The sequence below is a fragment of the Lynx canadensis genome, chromosome B4 (assembly GCF_007474595.2).
Source record: "Lynx canadensis isolate LIC74 chromosome B4, mLynCan4.pri.v2, whole genome shotgun sequence".
Lineage (NCBI taxonomy): Eukaryota > Metazoa > Chordata > Mammalia > Carnivora > Felidae > Lynx > Lynx canadensis.
Window position 1 is genome coordinate 90,850,155 of NC_044309.1, and position 26,015 is coordinate 90,876,169.

The following is a 26,015-nucleotide window of genomic DNA, read 5'->3' on the forward strand; positions in this document are numbered from 1 at the left end:
CTTTGTATGATTTCAGTCCTTCCAAATTTATTGAGGCTCATTTTATCGCTCAAGATATGGTCTATCCTGGAGACTGTTCAACATGCTCTTGTGAAGTATTTGTATATTCTTTTGTTTTTGGATGGAATATTCTAGAGAATGTCTGCTAGATCTAGGCTTGTAGTTTGCTCAAGGAGGTCTGTTATTAATTGGTTATGTTTTGTTGCCGGTCCTCTAAACAAAGTAGTTTTTTAAAACATTAGAATACAGTCAAAGAAAAACTAGAAGATGAAATAAAATTTTTCTGAAGTCTGAATCAAAATGTCAGATGTGACAGCAAGATACTTCAGGGTTTTCATCTTTTGCAGGAAGCTACATAGACTACCTCAATTCAAATAGAACATACAGAAGTTACAGTGTATATTTGGGGAGGGGTGACAGGTGTTTGTGGCTGATCACACGCGCGCGCACACACACACACACACACACACACACACACACCCCTCTAATATCTTACGGCACAAGAGGGGATACAAAATAAACTAACCTAAGGAGATATAATCCCATAATTATACAACTTTAAAATATATGGGCAAAAAGCTGATTCAATGTTGCTTTTTTCCTTTCAATTTTCTACTTTCTACTTTAATATTTTTTTTTAATTTTTTTTTCAACGTTTATTTATTTTTGGGACAGAGAGAGACAGAGCATGAACGGGGGAGGGGCAGAGAGAGAGGGAGACACAGAATCAGAACCAGGCTCCAGGCTCTGAGCCATCAGCCCAGAGCCTGACGCGGGGCTCGAACTCACGGACCGCGAGATCGTGACCTGGCTGAAGTCGGACGCTTAACCGACTGCGCCACCCAGGAGCCCCTCTACTTTAATATTTTTAATGATGTCTATCAATAATGTAAGGTAGGTATTATACGTTAGGTAAACAAAAACATGTTTGAATAATATTTGATCATTACAAAGCTATTTACATATGTTAATTTGTAACCATTCAAAGGGAATGCAAGTGAACTTTAGAAATTAACACTACTAGCAAGGTGTTTATTTTCACAGTCTAAGAAAGGAAAAAAAAACATGCTTATTAGAGACATAAAATTTTATCTGTATCTACCTCTCTTTATTTCTTTTTAGGAGCACCCTTGAAGAGTCAGAGTCATCATGGAGATAGATTTCCAAACATGTTACCCAAGGTAGAGTGTATGTGCAGAGATAATGAACCTTGAACTCTGTTGCATATATAATTGAGCATGGGGGATGAAATTATCAGACAGAAAAATGATGGTTTGCAAGTACTTTTTTAAAACCAGTAAAGCTTTAGCTTTCTCATTGCTTTGGTTGGGGATTCAGGAAACTAGAGATTTGTGGGAAAGGAGTGAAGAGCTTTCTCCTCTCAGTGATCTGTCATAGATAAGGCTTAGAACTAGTAAGAGTGCTGCCAGTTACACATTTGTCTTAATTCAGCTTTTAATTTTCCTGTTCTACTTGGCATTTTGCATGTTGCTGTTGGTCTTTATGGGAACAAATAAATTGGCAGCGATCATTTTTTATAGCATTAGAAGTCATTTAAAATTGAATGTAACTATGACATTGATACTTGAGTTTTTGTAGTTAGTATGGAAGCTTTAAATGTATAAGGCAATGAATACCGTTGAATTAAATAAAGTAACTTCGCTTTCTACTAGCTTTCTTCTAAATTAGATTCTGCTCTATTGCACTGTATAGTCCAGGGGGAGCTTTGGATTTCTGTTAAGGTTCTGTTCTTTCTAGGCTTATGAAATGGAATTACTTCAGTATGTATTTCCTCTCTTAGGAAATAGCCAATGTCACAGTGGATAATGTTCTTATTCCTGAACATAATGAAAAAGGTAAAAAAAAAATTTTTTTTTTTTTTTTTACTTTAAATCATGCTTTGCTTTAAGTTAACTTACAGAGACAAATATCCAATGAACACATTAACTGTTCATTAATATGCAGGTTTAGGGTAAAATTTTCATGGATGTTGAAATACTTGCAGCTTTGACTGACACTAAGTTCTGATGGATGATATATTATTGTTATATTAAAAATCCACTGGCCAATGGAGAACATAATTGTGGTCTCTTCCCTGTGGGGGGGGGTTCATACTTTCTGTTAGTGAAATTTGCATTTTTATGTGTCATAGGAAAACATTTAAAAATTACATTGGGTTTTATATAGTGTTAGAAATTGTGATAGCCCTTGCAGAGATCTTTAGAGATGTTTGTAGAGCAATGCCGAAGGTCACTATGAAAGTCTCATTATTTCCATATCACTTTTATTACTTTATTAGCAGGGAGAATAATTTAATTCTACCTGGGAATCATTCTGATCAACGTTAATGGCTAGTTAAGGCTGCTTTGCCTCATCTTTACCACCAGATCTGTACCTTCCTTGGTTCAAAAGAGAATTAGAGAAGTTGGATAAAATTTTGGTCCTTTAAGATTTAACAATAAGATGTAAATCAAACAGCAAATGTGGAAATATAGCCAAAATTGGGCTCTGAAGGATTTAGTTAAGCTTTTCCCCTTGGATATGTATTTGATTACCTTCTAAATGTTTTCTCCCAATCTCTGCTTTAGATGATTTTTTAAAAAGCTGAAGCATCTTCCTAATTTACTCTGAGGAAGTAAGTTAGAAATTTAGAGGATTTGGCTCATGAAAAATGATTCTATCAATCAGTCATACTTGGAGAATATTGTTTAGTCATAACAAAGTTTCTACTTCTATAGGTTTTTTTTTTTTTTTTTATTTTGAATGATTTTAGGTTCATAGTGAGTCAAAAACAACCCATTGATCTAATGACAAAGAAGTGGAGTCCTGGAAAACTTTCCTCAACTGAGTTCTTTGGCTGACCTCTTTGGAAGGGTGATAGAATCACAGTACTATCATTCAGATATCTAAAAAGGCATTTGTTCTGTGGAATGGTGGGAGCCAGACCCAAGTAAATGTGCAGAGATGGGCTTCAGTTTTGGTTCCTGGGCCTTCTGCTCCTGGCTCTCTGCTGGGCTCTGAAGTATTTCTAATATGGAACTTATGGTTCTTTTTAATGGTGATGTTGATTCTTTAAAAAAAAAAAAAAGAAAGAAAGAAAAGAAAAAGTAACTTATCTTCTCCCTACTTTCTGTCCTAAGGAATATTGTTGAAATCCTCCGTCAGCTTTCAAAACATCAGAGAGGGAACCAAAAATTTCCACAAAGACTTCCTAATTGGAGAAGGGGAGATTTTTGAGGTATACAGAGCGGAGATCCAAAACCGAACATATGCCATTAAATTATTTAAACAGGTATGGAAAGAATTACTATCACAGGATATCAGTTCCATTTATTTGCTCATATTTCATGCTAGAATGTGTCATTTTTCATCAACATTGAAAGGAGATATACTCGAAAATAAAATTTAATAAATGGAAATAAGATATATGACCTCAGGTGACTGGAGAAAAGACCATGAAATGAATGCCTGACTTGCAGGAATGTGGAAGTGAAATTCTTCCCATCCCCAGATGTGTCGAAGGAGAAAGGCTTTTCTGAAGAGCTGTGTAGGAGCTTGGCACTTTGCCTGTGCTGGTCTGCTCCAGTTTTCTTGTGTTGTTTTGTTTTGTTTTTGGTCTTGTTTTTAGGATGGGCCGTGTCTCCTCCAGGCAGCTTCACAGGCTAAGCCCCAGATTGGTCTTCGGTGCTACTTTATAAATTATCATTTATCACAGTTCAAGAGGGTGGGAAAGGGGAGGCTTCAAATAGAAGGAGCGAGGCAATGATCAGAGTTGGAGTTTAGGAGAAAGCTGAGTGACTGCAGCCAGTAAGGCAGAAAGGGTGTTGGGGTATCACACCCAGGAGTCAGGAAGAGACAGGTATGCACACATACACCCAGAAGAACTGCTCTGCTGTTCTTCATCGTTAGTCAGCAGTCAATAAACATTCATTCAACTCTCTCTGTGAAATGGGTGCTGGGCAAGGATGAATAAGGCATCATTCCATCCTCCGGGAGCTCAGTCCTGTGGGGCAAACGGTCAGGTAAAGAAAGCAAAGATTAAGCTACAGCGTGAGAAGTAGTTGAGCCCGGATTTGCACAAGGAGGTCATGGCAGCACAGAAAAGACAGCCAGGGCAGGGGCAGATCCAGCACCCAGAAGAGAGCCTGGCACAGAGGAAGTACTTGATAAACATTTCTGCAATAGACAAATGGGAAAAGCGAACGAAAGGAAGTGACCTCTCAGCTGGATTTTGAAAGCCCAGTAGAATTTTGGCGGGGAGCGAGGCATGGGAAGTGCTTTCTGGGTGGAAGAAATAGCAGGTGTAACAGCCTGGAGGTGCGTGTGTGCAAACATATGCCTTACTAATAACAGATCACTGGGTGGAGGGAACGTAGAGTGGGGGGTGGGAAGGTAATGGCAGATGACACGGGAAAGATGGCTCAAGTCGGTGGGCGGGTTTTAAGTGGGAGAGTGAAAGGATTAGGTTTGTGTTTTTGAGATATAACTCTGAGCACAGGTTAGGTGATGGGCTGGAAGTCCGCAGAAGCATTGGAGCAGAGATGGCAAGGACTAGGCTGGAGGTGGATAGAGGGGGTTTTAGATGGGTAGTGAAGAGATGGATGGGACTTAAACCCATGTCCTCAAGCCTAACATTAGAGTCACCTCAGGAGCTTTTTTGAAATGATCCCTCAGCATCAGGTTAGGTCAGCATAGTGGTGGCAGGCATCCGTATTTTTTCAAAGCTCCCCACGTGGTTCAGATGTGTAGCCAGCGTTGAGAAGCCCCGCTCTGAGCTAGGGCAGAGGCAAGGAGAAAGTATGTCTAAGCCAGGAGGTGAAATGGACCAAATCTCACGATCGGTGAGATAGGGCTGGGCAAATGGGGGAGAGGATGGATCTCGGGCGATTCCTCCTCTGCAGCTTAGATTATGGGGCCCTTTTTTTCTTTAATTATTAACCTGATTTCTCCAGTCCTTACATAGCATTCTATACCCACTGATTTTATACGGACGTCTCAAGATTCCTGAGGAGACAAACGGTCTAATAAAGAAATGAAACACCATTCAACAAAGAGAATGTGGTTATCTAGAGGTGGCCTAACTGAAGCCTGTTTCCTAGGGCCAGTGTGTCCCAGTCCCATTTGTATGTTCTCTTGGGGTTGAGCCCCACGGCCACCTCCCCAAAAGGTTCCAGCCCTCTCTCTACTTTCCTCTTCTCTCCATGGCTGCCACCAACTCACACTGGGAGTTTTTGTGAGGTTTTTGGAAGGTTTTGGGAGGTTTGGGATTTTTTATTTATTTATTTATTTTTTATTCCAGGAGTCTGGCTTCAGAATGGAATGTCATTGCCTTTAGATCTCCTTTCCCTCCTGTCCTAGGGACAATGATCATTTCCTTGATTGCCTCCAACCCTTCTGGTATAGTTTTGGTGACCCTCCAACGTGCAGCCACAGCACCATAGCAATACCTCCTAATACTGGTTTCTTCACGCACCTCTCCCAATGGACTAGATGATGGTTTTTAAAGATCTTATTTATCTTTGAATCTCGGAGCCTTATTACAGAGCCTGGCCCATGGAAGTTGCTCAGTAAATGTTCGTTAGGTGAATTGAATGAAGCATGTGTGTATGTCGTTTTCGTGAATTTAGTTGCTGATCTCTAGGAGTAAAAGGACAGGAAGTAACAAAGTTACCAAAGGCCTAGACACCATACAAAGTCCTAAGTGTGTGCCTGTGTGTGTGTGTGTGTGCGTGCACACACACACACACACACACCGGGGAAAGATGGGAAATTTAATGAAGCCTTAGCCATAGAGCATTTGTTTCTACAGAAATGTGGTTTTGTAAAATTGGAACATTAACTTCAGTAACCTTTCCTGGAGGGACTGAAGTGGGAAAGTGTACACGATGCCTTAGATGGGTGCGACCAGATCGCCTGGAGACCTTACAATACAGATTCTGGTTCAGCACACCTGGGCAGGGACCTGAGAGTCAGCATTTCTTACCAGCTCCCTGTGAAGCTGATGTTCCTTGTGCACAGACCCAAACTTTGAGAGTTAAGCTAGGTTAGCATGAACACAAAAACTAACCCCTTTATTTTTCAGATTAAGAAAACAGCGATCTCAGGGAGGTTAAGTGACAAAAAGTCACAAATATTGCGTGTTAGAAATAAGACTGAGACCAAATCCACCTGGCTCCCAGGACAATGGTATTTTAAAATGTAAATTCTCATAAAGTGGTCCGCGAAAATGATTTGTTAGCCTCGTTTATTGTTTCTGACTTCCTGGATTAACTTGGAAAATAGCTTCCAGAATTCCTGTTGGATTTCTCTCCCTTTCTTCCTGAGAACAGAGCTCTAAAAACCCTGCCCTGTCTTGCAATTTACAAATGATAGAAACTTACAGCTGATGGAGCCTAACAATGTACTTAACTCTTTCGTGGTGGAAGTTAGGATCTTGAGATGCAGAGACGCGCAGCGACATAAGGTTTATAAACTAAAGCCATCACGAACAATACCAGGGACAGAGTAGGTGCTCATACAATATTACTGAATTCATTAATGTATTCAATAAATATTCCTGTGTCAGGCACTGGGCTAGCTTCTGAAGATTCTTTGAAGTAAGGAGTTACGTTTTTCAATTTCTTAGTAAGTCCACCATTTCAACATTAATACAAAGGTAAACCTGAATCAACATATCCAAATGACCCAAATCATAAATACCGAATTGGTGAAATCCCCTTCTAACCAGAATACAGCTATCACAAACTGGATCCTTTGTGAGACCAAGTAGGGGATTTCTGTCATGGGATTTTCTTTGAATACATATAATATTTTTAAATGTATGTAAATGTGTACAAAATATGGTAAAAGGGTTCGAATATAAGATATGGCAACATAATACAGTGCACGAAAAACTTCTAACTCAAGAGCAGTGGTTAGAAATCTGTTTGGGAGTTAATGGGTTTTTGAAAATCTGATGAAACCTAAGGATCCTCTCCCCGGTAAAAGAATTATATGCATTTACATCAAAAAGGTCAGCTGGTTTCAGGAAGACTGTAGACCCTGGTTTACAAATCCCAGAAACAGAGATCCTTTCCTTAATTTTGTTTTCTTATTTTTCTCCATGATATTTAGGAGAAAAAAATGCTATGTAAGAAACAATGGAAGCAGTTTTTATCTGAGCTTGAAGTTTTACTACTGTGAGTATATTTGGTCTGGAATTTCTGCCTCTGTGCCTGGCTTTCATCTTTGTGCATCTTTGATTCTATAACACAGTGCTTGGCATGGTGGGCATGTAATAAAGGTGGGATGGATATTAGGACTTTGGGTAAATTTTTGACATCTGCTTTAGTATATTCTTCAGAACACATTTTAAAATAGACCATTCACATAATTCACTTGAACGTATTTTAACAAGGAACTGTCACAAGGAAGTGGATTAAATCATGTGTGACTAACATGGCTGAATGTAAAATAACTCCTCGAACGTTAGAATTGTGTCTATTCTACCATTCCCCCCTTCCTTAGAGACACTTTAGTCAAGAAACTTTTGTCAGTATAACCGTCTTCGGGAAGAGCGTTTAGACAGAGAAATCAAGTGCTTTTGATGTGCATATTGTTTTCTGGGATTTCATCCATGAGCCCAGGAGTCCTCAGAGACAAGCTAAAATGACTTCATTTTCATATATATTCATAACTGCAGCTGTGCGGCTGTCCAGCCGGCTCATCGGAGGTCCTTAACCCTACAGACTTCACTCGGCACCCTTTGTGAAAAGAAATGTTCTTTTCAGATGTTTTCTAAACCAATATGTGAAATGGTGGTAGAAGAGGAGTCATTGTGCTAAATCCTGCTTTTGTACCCTGGGCCAGCAATCAAAACATTAGAGTTCTAATCAGAAAAACTTAACACATACCATTTAGTCAACAAGAAACTAAAGCCAGCATTGTAATCGTAGATTTCTACATGTAAGCTGTATTTATTTGTAATGAACAAGTAACAAATTGAAATCTTTCAGAATTCCAAAAGTGCCAAAGGGTAAACCAAGAAAAGGAGTTTTCCACTATTGTCTTTAACCATCCAGCTGAATGTCCCCAAGGCAGCAGTCATCAGTTTTTTGTAGATCTTCCCAGAGATCTAAAATATGGCAACATAATACAGTGCACGAGAAACTTCTAACTCAAGAGCGGTGGTTAGAAATCTGTTTGGGAGTTAATGGGTTTTTGAAAATCTGATGGAAGCTTAAGATCCTCTTCCTGGAAAAAGGTTTATATGCATTTACATCAAGTAAGTATGTATGTATTTTTTTTCTCTCTCTCTCTTTTTTTTTTTGAAGTTTATTTCTTTTGAGAGAGAGCGAGCGTGGGAGCACATGCATGTGCGTGTGCAGGAGCAGGGGAGGGGCAGAGAGAGAGAGGGAGAGAGAGAATTCCAAGAAGGCTCTGCACTGTCAGTACAGAGCCCAGTGCAAGGCTCAAACCGTGAGATATGACCTGAGCCAAAATCAAGACTCGGACATTTAACTGACTGAGTTGCCCAGGTGCCCCTGTATTTTGTTTTCTTATTTTCCCATCAGAGGTAGCATGAATATACTGTTCACGTTGCTTGTTTTAGTATTCCGTTGTGTTCCTGTACTGTAATTTGAATAACCATTCTTATATTAACGGAGTTTTAGATTTTTTTCTAATCTTTTAATGTTAGAAAATAATGCTGCAGGGGCGCCTGGGTGGCTCAGTCAGTTAATTAAGTATCTGACTTCGGCTCAGGTCACGATCTCACGGTTCATGAGTTCGAGCCCCACGTCAGGCTCTGTGCTAACCGCTCAGAGCGTGGAGCCTGCTTCAAATTCTGTGTCTCCCTCTCTCTCTGCCCCTCCCCTGCTAGCGCTCTGTCTCTGTCTCTGTCTTCTCTCAAAAATAAATAAACATTAAAAAAAAAGAAAAGAATGCTGCAACATGAAAAGCTTATTTTTTTTAATTTATTTTTTAAATATTTAATTTATTTTTTAAGGCTCCACACCCAATGTGGGGCATCAGACTCCAAGATCAAGAGTCACATGTTCTACTGACTAAGCCAGCCAGGCGCCCCAGAAAAGCTTGTATATATGTTATTTTGTAACTGTTTGAGTAGATCTAAGTTCCCATAAATAAAATTACAGGGTCAAATGGTTACACACATTACATAATACCAAATTGTCCTACAAAAGAAGTTATAAAAATTTATACCTACACTAGGCATATATGAGTGCCTCATTCACCATATTTTTGCCAACATAGTATTTTTTTTAATGTTAATTTTTGAGAGAGAGGGTGAGTGGGGAAGGGGCAGAGAGAGAAGGAGACACAGGGTCTGAAGCAGGCCCTGCACTGACTGCAGACAGCCCGATGTGAGGCTCAAACCCGCAAACCGCAAGATCATGATCTGAGCCTAAGTTGGACACTCAACTCGCTGAGCCACCCAGGCGCCCTACAAACCGTTTATTCTTAACTTTTAATTTTTGCCAATGTGCTAGGTGAATATGGTTTCTTAATGTGCTTTAAATTTCTTTTTTTTTTTATTATGAGTGAATCTTTTCACATGTTAAGAGACATATTTCCTTTTCTGTGAAATACCTGATGCTATTCTTTGCCCATTGTTTTAAAAGTTAGGCTGTTATTTTTCTTAATGACTTGTAGAAGCATTTTATATATTAGAGAAAATTAGCCTTAGTCTTATGTTATGAAATACAAATTTTTTACCAGATTGACATTTGTCTTTGCCTATTCTAGTCTTTGCTATGTGGAAATGGTTTTAATGTAGTTGAATTTAATCTGTTCTTTCTTTTATGGATTCTGGGTTTTATATCACAGTTTCTAAGACCTTCCGCAGTGAAAGGTTATCAAATAATTCTACCATGGTTTTGCCAAGTACTTTTATGATTTCATTTTTTACATTTATATCTCTTAGCCATTTGGATTTATTCTGGTGAGGTGTTTATATATGACTTTTAAGAGAATCAACAGCTCCATGATGTTGAATATTCTTGGTGTGATATTTTTATTATTTATACTGCTAATACTTATTTAGTTTTAGGCTTAATACCAAATACACTACACGTATTAATTCTGCAGTCCTCACAACAATCCTGTGAGGTAAATACTGCCATTATCCCCATCGTACAGATGGGGAAACTGAGGTAGATCCTACCTTTTGGAGAAGGCCCAACTCATTTCCTAAATCGTTTTCAATCTCCTCCTTCTCAGATATTTATTAATGAAGAAATCAGAGGTAGCCCTCTCCTCTCAGAACATGCTGGCTGAAGTGGGATTAGGAGGGACGCACATAAGTAAACAGGCAATTTCAGTAAGCTAAGTGGTAGGATGGGCAAGTACAGAGCACTGAGGGTGCAGAAAATGGTTGCCCAGGGCGGGGGGAGGGGGGGCAGCAGTATAGCCTTCTCGGAAAAAGTAACATCTAGGCTGAGACCTGAGGGTGAGGTTTTTAAGTTCAATAGTAAGGAAGTGTGTAACCCCTGTCCCTTAAACAGAATTGTGAAGTCCTTGGGACGTGGCTTCTGATTCCTTTTTTCCCTCCTTTCCCAAGAGGAGGGAAGGGATCTAACAATTTTTCAGGACCTAACACCTGGCTAAACAGTTAACTTTTCGTTTAATTTTCATGAGGACCTTGGGAAGTGACATTTTAATTATTGTGTAGAGTTGAAGAATATTAGTCTGCTGGGGCTTCTGTCACAAAAGAGACAGGGTGACTTACACAAAAGAAATTTATTTCTCACAGTTCTGGAGGCTGAGAAATCCAAGATCAAGGCAGATTTGGTTCTTGATGAGGGCGCTCTTCCTTGCATGTAGACAACTGCCTTCTAATTCTGTCCTGACATGGTGGAGAGGGAGGGAGCTGACTCTCCAGTGTTTCTTCTAATAAGGGCACTCATCCCATCATCCCATCATGAGGGATCCAACCCTAACCCCGACTACCTCCCACAAGCCTCATCTCCAAGCACCTTTACATTGGAAGTTAGGGCTTTAACAGGTGAACTGGGTCAGGGGGTAGCGAGTGGAGGGAGAGACACAATTCAGACCATAGCAAAGAAAGAGTCTCACAGAGATTAAATGACTTGCCCAAGTTCACACAGCTGATAAAAAGAAGACCAGAGATTCAAACCCAGGTTTGTCTGTCATTCAAGTCTGTCCAGTCTACCACATGGTGGTGCCTCACATTGTGTTTATCTGACACTCACAAATGCTGATTGAATTGATTTTCAAGGTGTTGTATCAGGGGCACCTGGGTGGCTCAGTTGGTTAAGCATCTGACTTTGGCTCAGGTCATGATCTCACTGGTCCCGAGTTTGAGTCCCGTGTTGGGTCTGTGCTGACAGCTCAGAGCCTAGAGTTTGTTTCAGATTCTGTGTGTGTGTCCCCCCCCCCCCAATACATAAACATTTAAAAAAAGGTATTGTATCTGCTGACCTTCAGACCTATATAATCTAAAATCCCACTGACTTAAAAATTTGTAGCGAAAGGTGGATGAGAAGGGTCTATAGATGTAAAACCAGCAGTGTTTATGGCTGTGCCATGTTCCATACCTCACAAACTTATACAGTGTCCATTTTACTGCTAGATTGGCAATATCTAATAATAAGCAAATGGTCATTTCTGCCCTGTGAGCGAGAGAGCAGAGAACCAGGGCCATGACTGTGTCTGTACAAGGTCTGCTAGCTGCTTTCCAAAAGATTTTTTATCTCTTTAAATTATTTTAAGGTTACCAGGTAGTGGTATAGATGAGTTTTTTAGGCAGCCAAATACACCAGCTCCGTTCCTTTTCAGTCCATTGTGTTGCATTTTATAGATATGGTCCGAATTGTAATAGGGGTAGGGATCTTGTACACACACATACACACAAAACTTCCTTCTTTATGATAGGAGGAATAAAAGAAATCTGAAGCCGTGTGTGTGTGTGTGTGTGTGTGTGTGTGTGTGTGTGTTTTATAGGAAGGTTTTGCTATTGAAGAAACTAAATAAGAGGCCTTTGTAAATAGAATCTTACAAAAAAAAAACCTTATTTTAATATCCCCAAGCATGCCTAGAACATAGTAGGTAGTCAATAAATAATTGAACTGAGATCACAGGTGAATTTCACATTTTATGTTTCATGTTTGTTACCTGAGTTCCATTGGTTTTCACAGTGATGATACAGGCATTCAAGAAACAGGGTTTTAAAGGAAAAGAGGCTGAAAATGTAGGCTACACTGACATAGAACTCTGTCATTTAAAATCTTTTTTTTAATGTTTATAGTTGAGAGAGAGAGAGAGACAGAGTGCAAGTGGGGGAAGAGCCGAGAGACAGGAAGACACAGAATCTGAAGCAGGCTCCAGGCTCTGAGCTGTCAGCACAGAGCCTGACATGGGGCTCGAACCCATGACCCGAAATGAAGTCGGATGCTTAAACAACAGAGCCACCCAGGCACCCCAGAACTCTGTCATTTAAAAATCAGTGATATATTTGGGGCACCTGGCTGGCCCAGTTGGTGGAGCGTGTGACTCTTGGTCTTGGGATTGTGAGTTCAAGCCCCACGTTTGATGTAGAGATTACTTAAAAATAAAATCGTTAGGGGCTCCTGGATGGCTCAATCTGTTGGGCGTCTGACTCTTGATTGCGGCTCAGGTCATTCATGATCTCAAGGTAAGTGGGGTGGAGCCACATGGTGGGCTCTGTGCTGACAGTGCAGAGCCTGCTTGGGACACTCCCTCCCTCTCTCTCTGCCCCTCCTCCACTCATGTGTGCACACTCTCTCTCTCAAAATGGATAAACATTTTAAGAAATCTTCAATAATAAATAAATACATGCATACAATAAAAATCAGTGATATGTTCTTCAACATCAGACTTTACTAACCACATGGATTTTAGGTAACTATAAAGCTTTATGAAGATCCTGGATGTCATCTCTAGTCGTGTGACTGGTGCCTAGCACAGAATCTGACATAGTAATACTCACTAAATGAACGAACTAAATGAATGAAAAATAGTCTCCTGTACTCTTCTATTTTGGTGATTTAGACAGTATACTTCAAGCAATGAAATGAATAGTTTCAGTTGTATTATCTTTATTTAATAAATAAGTTATATCGGCTTTCATATTGATAAACATAGTTTATTATATTAGAGAGTATTGTCTATTTCTTGTAAAGTTCCCAAGACTTCCAAATCTTAAGAAATCATCACTTTCTTAAATTTTCTCTTATAGTTGGATATTTTATTTATAGTTGCATGATCACAACCAATCAGAGAATGGCTAGTATTTGTCAGAACTCTTTAGACCAATTTGGAAAACAGATCTGTGTCATGTCATGTGTCCAGTGAGATTACTTTTCCCTTGGCCAAATTTATATTTTGCTTTAGACCTATTCCCCATTCCCACCTTATCACCCCCAAACCATAGCACTGTTCATTTCCTATTTGAATGAACAATTTGACGGATTTAAAAATCTTTTGTTTCAAGGTTCCATCATCCAAACATACTGGAGTTGACTGCGTATTTTACAGAGAGTGAGAAGTTCTGCCTTGTTTATCCATATATGAGAAATGGATCACTTTTTGACAGATTGCAGTGTGTAGTAAGTCGGACCTATTGCTCTCCCCAACTCTCTGACCCCCTGAAACCCTGAGGGAGCTGCTGAAATCTCCTGAGATCCAGGAGCCAACATGTGTTCACAGGAGGGGATAGCCAACAATGGGTTTCCCAAGGAAGTAGAGGACTATTCCATGAATTAATATTTTACTCTTAAAAACAACTGCATAAATACCTGAGTTATTGTGTGTTGTGCAACATGGTGGCCAAAAGATTTGCTGGATCCTTACTTCTTATTGATTCCATATCTTCAATGAGTTTACATTAACTACTCTTGTTTCTTACATAATTTTTATTTGCATAACTTTACACAAAATACCATTCAATACATAGGGTAGGCATAAAGGCAATGCAGACTCCTTAAAGAGAAGAAGGTTGAATTAATGCCTTGATTCCCCGTATTTGTGAAAGATAAGTTTAACAAGTCATTCTGAACAGGTGACGTTTCAGTTAGGGTCAGAATAAAAACAGATTGTTTTCCGTTACCCACACTATTATGCCACAAATACTTTTAAAATCTTATTTAATGAACTTACAAACATAGTTACCTTCCTAACCATATTTTGACTAAGCTAAGGTTCAAATTATTGGGTATTTCCATTACCAATGGAAAGCTGTAAAGAGGACGAGAATCACTGGTAGAGGAAAACCCATCTTGAATCACAAATAGGTTATGGGAAACCAAAAGGTTCATTCACCCACCTTACCCCGCCTCACCATCTGCCTCTCTCTTCTGGCATACTTCTATGTAATGCGCACCCGTGTGTTTTGCTCCTAGACCAACTACCGTTGTCTTTTTAGGGTAACACAGCCCCACTGTCTTGGCACATTCGGATCAGTGTTTTAATAGGAACCTCCAGAGCCATTCAGTATTTGCACAACACGGAGCCGTGCTCGGTCATCTGTGGCAGTGTATCAAGGTAAGTTGTCTCAGAGCTTGGCTTGCACCTGACAGCCCCTTTCAGCATCACAGGGGAGTCATGCCTCACACTCTTTTCTGCCTGCAATTTCCCTGATATGTACATGTGTTTAAGGTTTAAGAGTGCTCACCTGGGGCGCCTGGGTGGCTCAGTCCGTTAAGCGTCCGACTTCGGCTCGGGTCATGATCTCGCGGTTTGTGGGTTTGAGCCCCGAGTCGGCTCTGTGCTGACAGCTCAGAGCCTGGAGCCTGCTTCTGACTCTGTGTCTCCTTCTCTTTGCTCCTGCCCCACTTGTGCTCTGTCTCTATCAAAAATAAATAAGTGTAAAAAAAAAAATTAAAAAAAGAGTGCTCATCTAAGTATTTAAAAATCTTACTTTTTAAAATATAATTTTATTATTTTTATTTTGAGAGAGAGAGAGCAAGGGAAGGGCAGAAAGAGAAGGAGAGAGAGAGAAATTCCCAAGCAGACTCTGCAATGCTAGCGCAGAGCCCGAGGCAGGGCTTGAACTCACGAACCATGAAATCATGACCTGAGCCAAAATCGAGAGTCAGACACTTAACCAACCGAGCCACCTGGTGCCCCCCAAATCTTACCTTTTTAGTGCAGTATAACTGACATACAATATCCAATTCGTTTCAGGTGTACCTTCTAGTGATTTTATTTATTTATTTTTTATTAATGAGAATGTGTCTACCCAATTTAAGAAGCTACATTTATATTGCCAAAGGGAGAGTTTATATTATCTTTGGGAATTACTAACGAACAACGTAGGGTAGACAGTTTTGCGTAGTTGACACTAAACTTTGAGGCAAACCTGTATTAATCTCACTTTTTTCTTCTCGAGTGAAGTTTAAGGAAAGGTTAAGTGACCTGTACGGAGATTCCCCGCAAGATAACCGCAGTAGACAGTAGACGGTGATTAAAATTCTTTGTCCCCGAGTCCCCAGTGTCTTGCTGATTCTAGCAAGCAGCCTGCAGCCTCCTAGCTTTACATCAGTGACAAGCCAAGCAGTAACTCCGGTGTGCATTTTTGAGACAGGAGAAAATGAGAGGCAGCATCTTCCGTCTTTCTTTTTCTTCAGTAGACCTAAAGAATCTTTCAGAGAGTAGGTACGCTGTAACAAAATCCCCCTGGTGAATTTTTCCTGTGTGCCCTTCATCTTGAATCTGTTCAACAGTGGGTAAATACACCTTTGTTGAGTAGCAGGGATGACTGAATTTAAAAGGCTGCTGCCTTTTCTGAACCATCTCCTGGTATCTTGAAAAAGCTTCTGATGTGCTTTCGAGCTGAGCAAAAGAGGAGCCGATTGCTTGCTGACTTCCTTGTTTTTCTGGTGAAATGAACTCCATATAAAAAGACTAGATTTTTACTTAGCCCTGGGGCTCATAGGGGAACCACCCATAGATGTCTGCTCCTGTGGCAGTGCGGTAATGGTAATTCATCAACTCTAGTGACCCCATAGAACCAGCACAAAGTGGGTGCTCCCTCACGGGACCTGGGACAAAGATATACACAGCGAAGGTGTCAGGAGTCTGTTTCGAAGAGCTGAAGTGGCCACCCCCAACCCGAAGGAATCCTTCTTCCCCCTACCTTGTCACCAGCTCAGCACAGTAGGTGCTCAAAGATATTTTATCTGAGGAAATAAATAAATATCTGGAATTTTGCTGTATATATTCTTCCTTTGGTGTAAAGTCAACACGAGTATCGCTTGTTTTCTGTCCCAAGCAGTAGTAATACATCAATGTTATTAATTTCCCTTTTGTGTGACTGAGTTCGTCAAATCCTTTCCTGGAAGCAGAACTTGATAGGAGAGAGCAGTGAGAAGCGAGAGACTCTCAAGGTTCTGATACTTGATGGGCCTGGGGGACAAGGGAAGACCACCAACTGGGAGCATGGTGGGTGGGATGGGTGGTAGTGGTGGAGGGATACAGATCCAGCCTCTGCCTTGTGTCCAAGGTTTTCCTCAGCTTTGGATGTGCCCTGCCAGCATCTCCCTCCAGGGATCTGGTTAGATAGAGCTCAGGCTGTGGCCCTGATAACCCGCTTTCTGGTTCTGGATAGGTGTCTTCAAGGCAGGGTCCTAGGAAATAGGCTCAGGGGAGAGATTTGCCTGCAGCAGGTTTTTTAGAGTGCTGTCAGGAACAACAGAAGTAAGGGAGGGAAGGAGGAAGGCAGAATCGGGCAATTGGAGAAGTCGAGCTGGGATATTATAGTAGAGGCCCTTCCGATGCCACGGGGAGCACTGGTGTTGGGGTGGCCCTTTGAAAATATCCTGATGGCAAGGCAGCCCCCTCCCACCAATGGCATCAACAGCTGTGGGCTATCCACAGCCACCCCTCCCCTGGCTGGGGAACCACCATTGTGTCCCTGGGTCCTGTAGGAGGGATCTGGACCACACCACGGTGGCCACCACAGTTCCGGAGGGGGATCTGACTGGCTAACGCTCTGCAAACTGTGACCAAATGATTTTTCTTCTTCATACTTTCCTCTCGACCTTCTTCCCATCCTTTCCTCTCAGCTCACTTCCCCTAATGTGTCAGGCATCTGATTTAAGAAGCCGGCGATGTTCTTCTTAACATGGGATTCTGAGCAAATTGCTTAGTTTCTGTAAGCCTCAGTTTTTCCCTCTGCAAAATGCTAACAAAAGAATAAGAGCATCTATCTCTTAGGATTAAATGACATAAAATATATATGGTGCTTGGCAGAGAGTATGTTATAATTGGTGAAAACGTGGCAGGAATAGCAGGGGCAGAGGCTAAGAGATGATGATGGCCAGCCAGTCTTTGAACTTACTTACTGTCTTAGTCCATTCAGGATAAATAACCATAACCAAAAGACTAGAAAGTGGGTGGCTTATAAACAACACATTTATTTCTCACGGTTCTGAAGGCTGGAAGTCCAACACCATGGCACCAGCTGATTCTGTGTCTAGTGAGGGCCCACTTTCCAACTCATTGATGCCCATCTTTTTCTCTGTGTCCTCACAGGGTAGAAGGGGATCTCTCTGGGGCTTCTTTTACAGGGGTACTAATCCCAGTCACAAGGGCTCTGTCCTCTTGACCTAATCACCTCCCAAATGTCTCACCTCCACATACCATCTCATTGGGGGGGTAGGATTTCAGTATGTGAATTTGGAGGGGGACCCAAACATTGTGTCCACAGCACTTACTTCTATCATCAATTTATTGTGTTCGAAAAGTAGACCTCCAAACTAAGCTCTGTTTTAAGACTGATCACTTCTGTGTTAACATATGGTTATTGCACATTTGGCAAATCATGTTTATTTGAGTTAATAAATATTTACAGAACACCTGTTGTATGCAGGGCATTGTATTAGACCACGTGGGGTAGATGTGGGTGATCATAGTCTTGTCCTTGAAGGTTCAACCTGCTGATCAGAGGGATAACACAAACCCAGAAGATATATGGTGCAACACTAAAGATGTTCAGTGGTTGCCTGCTCTGAGGAGGTTCGCTCTAATTACAGAGTTCCAAGCCTAGTCTTTGAGGAGATGGGTCATGGCAGTGAATTGGTTGAAAGAAGGGGGAAGAATAGTCCTAGTGGAGGCAATAATTTGTTCAAGGGAAAGAGTCAAGTAAACAGTTACCGAGTGTATAATGAAAGCAAGACAAATGGGTTAGCTGGAGAGGAAGAAACAAGACTGGAGAAGAAGGAAAGGGCTCCTGGGAAGAGTGAGGAATGTGGGTGGGCAGGGGTGCAATGGGCTTGCATGCCAACCAGCCTGAGGACCTGGGTAGGATAAATGAGGCTCTTACGAGGGACTCTGAGGCTTTTCTGGGGCCATAGGTGGGAACAGAAAGGTTCTGGAGTCTCTTAGGAGGTCTCACACTCGGAAGGAGGCCATTTCTTCCAGGCCAGTATCTTAGGTACTTGTCTGGATGGCGCCAACTATAAAATCATTTCAGCAACACTGCGAGACAGAGTGCCCAACAGTATTACAGATAAAGACCACCAAGAGAGATCTGGTCAGAGATGGAGAATTTCACGGAAGAGGCAGGATTTAAACTGGAAATGTGCTAACAATGTATTAATTTTTTTAGTTGGTGACGGGGCTGCTGCTGATTGTTGCCTTTTTGGCTTTTCCAAAGGGTTCGAGGACTCAAACATAACCATCTGTAGACTATGCTTGCCCGGGCACGAGTCAGGGTGTAGAGTTCCAGGGCTGTGGGCATTTCTTTGAGATTGTGGTTTCATAGGGCTCATCAGTGTGTCCCTGTCTGTTCCAGAGCAAATCAGCCCTTCTACAGCCAGTGAACTCTTGGCCTTTATGCTGAGCCTGCCAGCAAAGATGTTAATTAGTACCAGCTATAACAGTAGATTCCTCCCCTTTCCTTTGGTGATGTGTGCACCTGTTCTCTAGAAACTGGAATGAAACCAACTCATTTCATTCAGGGCACTGAACATCTGATGGTAATGACATTCAGCCTCCCGCAGGCTTGACCAAATGTGAATTGGCTGACCCAGGTCACCCTCCCAAATCTTTTAAATGAATTCTTCACTTTGCTCTAAACTTGGGCCTCCCTGATTCTTGGTTCCTGTTTGCACAGCCTAGTGCTTTCAGGAAGGTCTGAGATTCCTGTTCTTCTGCCTGCATCATACTAATTTTCTCATTCTCTGTAAGGCAGCTTTTAGGGGAGGTGTCATTTTATTTCATGGCCCTGATAATTGGCTCAAAAAAGGACATTTCAAAATATGTCCAATAGCGACCTTTTCTGTGACTAAGGGCTCTGTTTTTGATGGAATAAGAAATGGAAGATATTGTTACCTTTATTTTCTTTTCTGGACCTCAGACTGATGAATCACAGGCGAGTTTGTCATACATCATTTGACACAATTAAATAATGTTTTTAATAGTATGAAATAACATGGAACAATGTATATAAAGTGAGATTAAAGGGAAAAGGCCAAATTGGGGGCACCTGGGTGGCTCAGTCAGTTAGGGTCCGAGTGGCTCAGGTCATGATCTCATGGCTTGTGGGTTCGAGCCCCACATCGGGCTCTGTGCTGACAGTTCAGAGCCTGGAGCCTACTTCGGATTCTGTGTCTCCCTCTCTCTCTGCCCCTCCCCTGCTCGCACTCTGTCTCTCTCAAAAAAAAAAAAAATAAACATTAAAACAATTTTTTTAAAAAGGCCAAAATGAACTAGTATATGGTACAGTTATAACTTTTAGAACTACAAATTCATGAATTAAAAAAAAAAAAAAGATTAAAACATACCAAAATATCAATGAGGCTTCATTTAGATGGAGACTATAGCTTTTTATTTAATGTTTTCTTTTTATTTCTATATCATGCTTTAAAATTTTTTATTTAAGGATTATGTTCTACTCTTAAGAGAAAAGTCCTTGTCTGGAACCAGGCAGGTGACTATTAAATCTTCTCCTAGGGCTGTGGACATGAAGTGAGATAACGTATGTAAAGCACAGCCCAAGACTTGGAAATAAGCTGTAATTCATCCCACTTCATGGGGACTCTTCCTTCTGCCTCCAAGTGTCTCATCCAGCCTGTCCTCGGACCCTTGCACAGCGTGTTGTTAGCACTCCATTTGGGTGCAGCTCTAACGATTAGAATGTCATTTATTTTGAGCTAAAATCTGTCTTCCTGTGACTCACCCGTTAACCATCATTGTGCCCCTACAATTATCTCTACGTACCTGAAGAAGAGAGAAACTCCATTTTACTTCTGCTTTGTCATCAACAGTTTCTTAATCTTTTATGAGTAGCTGAATAAAAAGATGTTTCTTTCGGTTAACTGTAGTAAATTGAAAGAGTAGCAAACTGAAAAAAGAGGGTTAGACTGTAGTCCTGACTCTGCCATTAACAAGCTGTTTTGCAAAAAGACGAGTCATTACAACCATGCGGGGCTCATTTACCTCATCTGAAAAGGAAGTGATTGTACTATAGCAGCGATGGCAAATCAGTTACAGCTCACATTCCATCGTTGATTGATTGGTAATGACTTCCCACCTGCAGTGTTGAAAGAGAACCTGGGGTGGGTGCGTTCTGAACTCAATTAGTGATGTCTGCCAAGAAAATGGGAAGCTGCTTTGGCAGCATTTGGGCGGTATATTTGCCATATGCAGAGTGGTCTGGGTCCACTTATGGTTTCAAATTCTCTTAATTAACACGTTGATTATATCAACAAATGTTTGCTCGGTATCTTCTATAGACTCAACATTATGCTTATGTAAACAACACAAGCTGGTCTCTCTGAGGAAGTACCAAATGGTATGGTGCAGGCTGCACAGTGGGAACGTGGAGAAGGGAGTATCACTGGAATTCAGAGCAGTGGGGTGAAAACTTCATGGAGGAAGTGAATCTTAGGCTGCATTGAGGGTTGAAATGAAAATAAGGGAGGGAGGAGTACTTTGCAGGTCAGGGGAACAGTATAAACAAAGTCCCAAAACACTAATAAGCCCGTCTAGCACTGGTAAGTGCTAGTGCATTCGGGGAAGCTGATAGGCTGCGGACAGACTGAGGAGTTCTGTGATAGCCAGCCTGACTTAAGACCTGACTGCAAAGCCCAATGAACAACTTACTCCTCCCAACAGACCTGAGTTTGTGTATCATTGGTCTTACATCAGTGCAGCAGAGGAGAAAGCTAACTTACTAAAGTTTGTGATGTGGCTCTGTTCCATGTCTGTAGATGGGGAAGGTGGTGGGGTTCCATGTTTGTGTGGGTCCAACAATCATGGTCTTATCAGGCAATTGAGGGTTCCTAGCCTGGATTCCTGGGAGCATGTTGGTTTCATGGGCAAAGACGGGGAAATTGGGCAGGAGAAGAGAACATAACTAACTAGTATGTGCAAATTGGGAAATGTTGACATTGGACCCTTAGTGAAAATGGCAGTAGGCAGCAGACTCTGAGGGGAGATTAGGCCTGGAGGTCTGCATTGGGAATCTTGGTCTTGTTCAAGCAGTGAGAATAAAGAGTCTTCTAAGGAGACACTGTCAAGGACGCAGCCGCAGAATACCCAAGGAGGAAGCCAAGCCCACATTTCAAAGGTATTTTCAAGAAGTCTGGTGGTTTAGTTAGCCCAAATATGTCTTAGTAATTTGAACTCTTCAAAGAGAATGTTAGAAAAACAAAATTCATTTCCAGATGGTGGAATTTAAGGAGGAAAAGGATTTAAAGAAAAGAATCTTGAAGAGTTGAAGTCTCTGTTCTTGGCAAAAGACCCTCACATTTTTATTTGGGAAACGAAGATGTTTTTGAGTTACAGGATCACATAAAAGCATCTGAAAGCAGTAAACCTTCTTGTTATTTCCATCCTATCCCTTAGCCAGCTTAATTGTTTTCACATTTATGAACGATTTTACATTGAAGTGCATTTTATCCTCAGCATTTTTCATCCCAGGCATTCATTCCTGTTAATGTTTCCAAAGCCGAGATAATCTCAGTGAACATTTCTAATGTTTCCTATAAGATCATGTTCTCTCATCGGTATTGCCATGTGTCTCCTGCCAAGTGAAACAGATTTTCATACAAGGGAGGTGGTCTAGGAAGGAAAGGAAGGAAAAAGCCATATGCTTAAAAATGAATTTTTAGAAGAGGGAAATTGATCAGAGATGGTGGTAGTTGAGTGCGTGGAGAATTTCGTTTGTGAGGGACTAGAAACACTGAGTGGTTTGGAGGGAGGCTAGGAAGCCACTGATCAGCCCCTTCCTCCCACCGTAACACCCTTGCCTGAGGACCCAAACTCCACCTTCCTTTCCCCCCCCCCCCCCCCCCCCCCACCAGACCTGCTGTGTGTGGCTAGGACTCCCGCTTAGCATTTAGTAGGGATGCAGAGTCTGAAGGGAATGCAAAGTCTGTTTGTTTGACCAGTTGGTTGGTTAATTAACAAGTGTCCTCTCTACCCAACCCCCAATCCCCTCCCTGTAAAAACCTACTTTTGCTTTTCAGAAGTATTTTAGATGTAAATAATTCTTTTCCCCCAGATTTTCCTCTCCCCGCAGCCGTGTCTCCCTTCTTCTAAAATTTCCAAATAAGTTCATCATTTCTAAGGGATGCTGACACAATTAAATGTTGCATAAATTAAAATTTCTCCTATTAATTTTACCATCACAGTCTCTAAACCCCAACATTCATTTATTTATACACATGGGTACCTACATGCATGCACATATATATACCAAACAATTCTTTTTCTCTCTCCGTGATCTTAGAGTATCTGGAAATGTTACATTACTCAGGTTTTTCCAGAACTTCTCTGGAACTATTTTGAAACTCAACGGATGCCCTGAAAATGATTAACCCGATGATCCTCAGATCTCCAGGGTCATCCTGCAACTTCCTGTACCTTTGTTACTTCAGATTGGTGCCTTGAACTTCTAGACATAGCCACCCAAATTTCTTGGGATTTTAAGGTGGGTATAGGATGGACGAAGGCCAGCCTACATCCTTCAGAGTATATTTCGAGGCCCTCCCTGTGTATCCGGCACTCTGATTACATTTTCTCATTTAATCCTTGTAACGACCCTAAGAGGTAAGCATGCTCATTTCCTCTTACCCGCAAGGAAACTGAGCCTTAGGGAAGTTGTGCTAGTTTGGTTAGAGATGAAATTTCACATTTAAAGCACGAATACCCCTTATTGGCTGGGCCTTTGACACAGAGAGCCTAAGACTCACAAGTCATCAATAAAGCAGTAACAAGCTTTAATACCGTCTCTGGGTCCTGCCTGGGTTCAGTGGAAAAGAAAGAGAAGCCTGCACAGTCTGAGGCGGAATAAAGGGCCTCAACTTCGTCAGATGTACTGCATGTTGAAGTGGGGGGAGGGGGCGTGTGTGCCCTTTTCCAGTAATCTGTCGGTTCCCTGAGAAGCTGCATCTTGCCTCATCTGGTGAGGGGTATCTTGGTGTTGCAACAGTAGTGACACAGACAGTGAGATGTCCTGTTGCCTCAGGCTGTCAGGAAGAGGCCAGTGGGTCGTCTTTATCTCTGGAGCCAATGGGTTGGAGTCTGGACTTTGCCAGAGAATTGCCAGGTACTCCAGATTGGGTTATTAGACACTGATAATACTCTCCCTAAAATACTTTAAAAATAGGTATTTTTAAAAACCAATCGTATGCTTACAGGTCAAACGTTTATTTTTACTTAAATCCAAATTCTGCATTATAGTCTAGGTGTGTCCTTGCACTCTCTGTTTATATTTTAGGCCCAAGGGCTTTGGCTAAATCAGGAAAAAAAACTGGTGGGCAGAGAAAGCAATCCTTGTAGCCTTTGGGAGGAGGTTCAGGCCCCAAAAAGAATCGTCCTGGAGATCCCTGGCACAAAAAGAGAGAGAGCATGTTACTCCCCAGAGTTGGGATACAAATTGACCGCCTTGTGTAGTAGGATTTTCCCCATCTCCTCAGTGTACCTCCACTGATCCTTCTACTAAAAGAATTATCTAGAGAGGTGATGGTCTGTGTTACAGTAAGTAGCTCTGTGGGAAAGAACAGAAGAAATGGCTTGTAGAAACACTAAGCTGAAGGTGTGGGCCGTGACAGATTTCTTGTCTGTCTCTTTGGTAAGCGCCATGGTTAGCAAGCTGCCCTTTTGTTTCACTATATTGGTATCTGATTGTAGTTCTTTTATGTTCTCTTTATTTGATTAGCCTGGTTTTACCCCCCTAAGATAAACATACTCCCTTGACCTGCATGATAGTTGAAGGCAGCGTATGAACGTTCTATTGAAGGCTGTAGCAGGGGAAAGAACTAGGGTAGAACTCATTGTTCAAGGGGCTTTTGCAGTTACTATTTAATTAAAATAGAACATTCTTCTTCCTCAGCTATTATTACTTCATTTAGAACAGAGTAAGTAAATCACTGGACGTAAAATTCATGCTAGTCTGCGGGTAAACAACTTGTCTCTTCACCAGATTATCATCATGAAAAGTGTCAATGCAGTGCCCTGGGGGCAATTTCACGTTCTCACTGATGGCCTCTCGCTGACCCAAAGTCCTCTGTGGGATTTATTGAGTCACACGTTGTGGTTACTTGCTCTCCCTAAGTCTTTCAGAAGCATGAGTCACCAAGTGCTGAAAGCTTCCCACTAGTTTTGCTGAGGCTCAAATAAAGGCATTAGAGTATGGGTTTGGTTTTTGTTGCTCGTTATTTTTTCTTCTTTTGTGCTTAGAAAAGACCCATTCTTCAGGAAATCTAAGTGTTTTGCAAATTCAGCTTTTCGCATCCTCCTGGATGTAGCATTTAACATTTTTTAAATGTTTATTTTTGAGAGAGAGAGAGAGAGAGAGCAAGCGGGAGCAGGAGAGGGTCAGAGGGTGGGGGCAGAGGATCTGAAGTGGGCTCTGTGCCACACCGACAGAAGCAAGCTCAGTGCGGGGCTCGAACTCACAAACTGCTAGATCGTGATCTGAGCCCAAGTCAAAGTCAGACGCGCAACTGCTCCACCGACTGAGCCACCCAGGTGCCCCAGGTCTGACGTTTTAAGTTACGATTTGATACTGTCTTCAGAGCTGAGTTGAGGAAGGAGAGGGCTAGACGTGTGCAGTTGAAACTCTGGCATTCAGAGCTCTTGCGCCCCCCCCCCCCCTTGGCTGAAATAAAGGGTGTGCGTGTGGGGGTTGGGGGTGTGTGCAGAAGACAGCTAGGCTGTCAGTGCAACAGGAGCTGGAGGGGCACGAGTTTGGGGCCTGGTAACGGGACCTAACGAACCTCTCTGCCCATCTCACCTCCTGGCACACGTCGCAAACTCCTGTGCTAAATTCCCAGCACTCCAAAATGATCAGGGGATCCACCTGTGGAAGAAGTAATTACAAACCAAGTGTCTGTACTCACCTAGAGCTGGGGAGAAGGTACGATCTGGCTCTAGGGGATTCCTCGTCTTCAGAGGCTTGTCAGGGTGGTCAGCACTGTGTTCCAAGTGAGATAGATGATGAGTGACACAGATGTGTGAGCCCCGGGCCGGCCTTAGAAGCTGCTGGGTTTGAAATCAATGGAGAGAAAAGACAAGGCAAGGAGAAAAATGAGAACCGTGATCGTTGATTCAAGTGGGGAGGGCTAGGCCTTCTCTGAGTTTCTCCTCGTAAGTGCAAGGATCACACCACGGGGAATGGCCCTAGGACGGTAACATGAGGCGGCGGGCTCTTTGGATTTTGCAATTCTCCTGCCACCCTTAAAGGACAGAGGTGACGTCAGGTATAGGACATGTTCTTCTCTACCCTTAAAGGGCCCCAGAAAATCTCTTCATTCTGTCTGTTGTCAGCTTAGTTCTAGACAGAGTCTGGGTTAGAATTCTTAAAGGCCTCAGCTCTGAATCCTCAAAACAGAACTAGGAGTCTGAATACTCTGAATTATTAGAACACCTGCAATTCAGACCCATGAAACTGGGTCTGTCGGCCCACTCGTACAGGGACAGCAACGACTTCTGGAACTTTTGTAAGATTCAATATTTGTTGAGGATTAAGAATTTCTTATTTTTCTCCTCTGGCTATTACCACTTACTTTTTTTTTTTTTTTTAATTT

General features: G+C 41.8%; 1 protein-coding gene and 1 long non-coding RNA gene across 4 annotated transcripts in view; one reads left to right on the forward strand and one right to left on the reverse strand.

The window, feature by feature from the left end:
• The window catches only part of IRAK3 (interleukin 1 receptor associated kinase 3), a 64,754-nt gene that overhangs the window by 21,006 nt on the left and 17,733 nt on the right, over positions 1-26,015 (forward strand). For all 3 annotated transcript variants that reach the window (XR_003970450.1, XM_030323151.1, XM_030323150.1), the window contains exons 3-8: positions 1,123-1,181; positions 1,802-1,856; positions 3,141-3,292; positions 7,114-7,178; positions 13,472-13,586; positions 14,402-14,520. Coding sequence is in view for 2 of the 3 variants with exons in the window: in XM_030323151.1 (XP_030179011.1) it covers positions 1,123-1,181; positions 1,802-1,856; positions 3,141-3,292; positions 7,114-7,178; positions 13,472-13,586; positions 14,402-14,520 (565 nt within the window). In the remaining variant the exon portion in view is untranslated. The remainder of the gene's footprint in view (positions 1-1,122; positions 1,182-1,801; positions 1,857-3,140; positions 3,293-7,113; positions 7,179-13,471; positions 13,587-14,401; positions 14,521-26,015) is intronic.
• LOC115519279 lies at positions 23,614-25,625 on the reverse strand. The gene is made up of 2 exons (XR_003970451.1): positions 25,329-25,625; positions 23,614-23,813 (listed from the first exon to the last, which is right to left on the reverse strand). It is a non-coding gene; the product is annotated as an uncharacterized LOC115519279 (long non-coding RNA).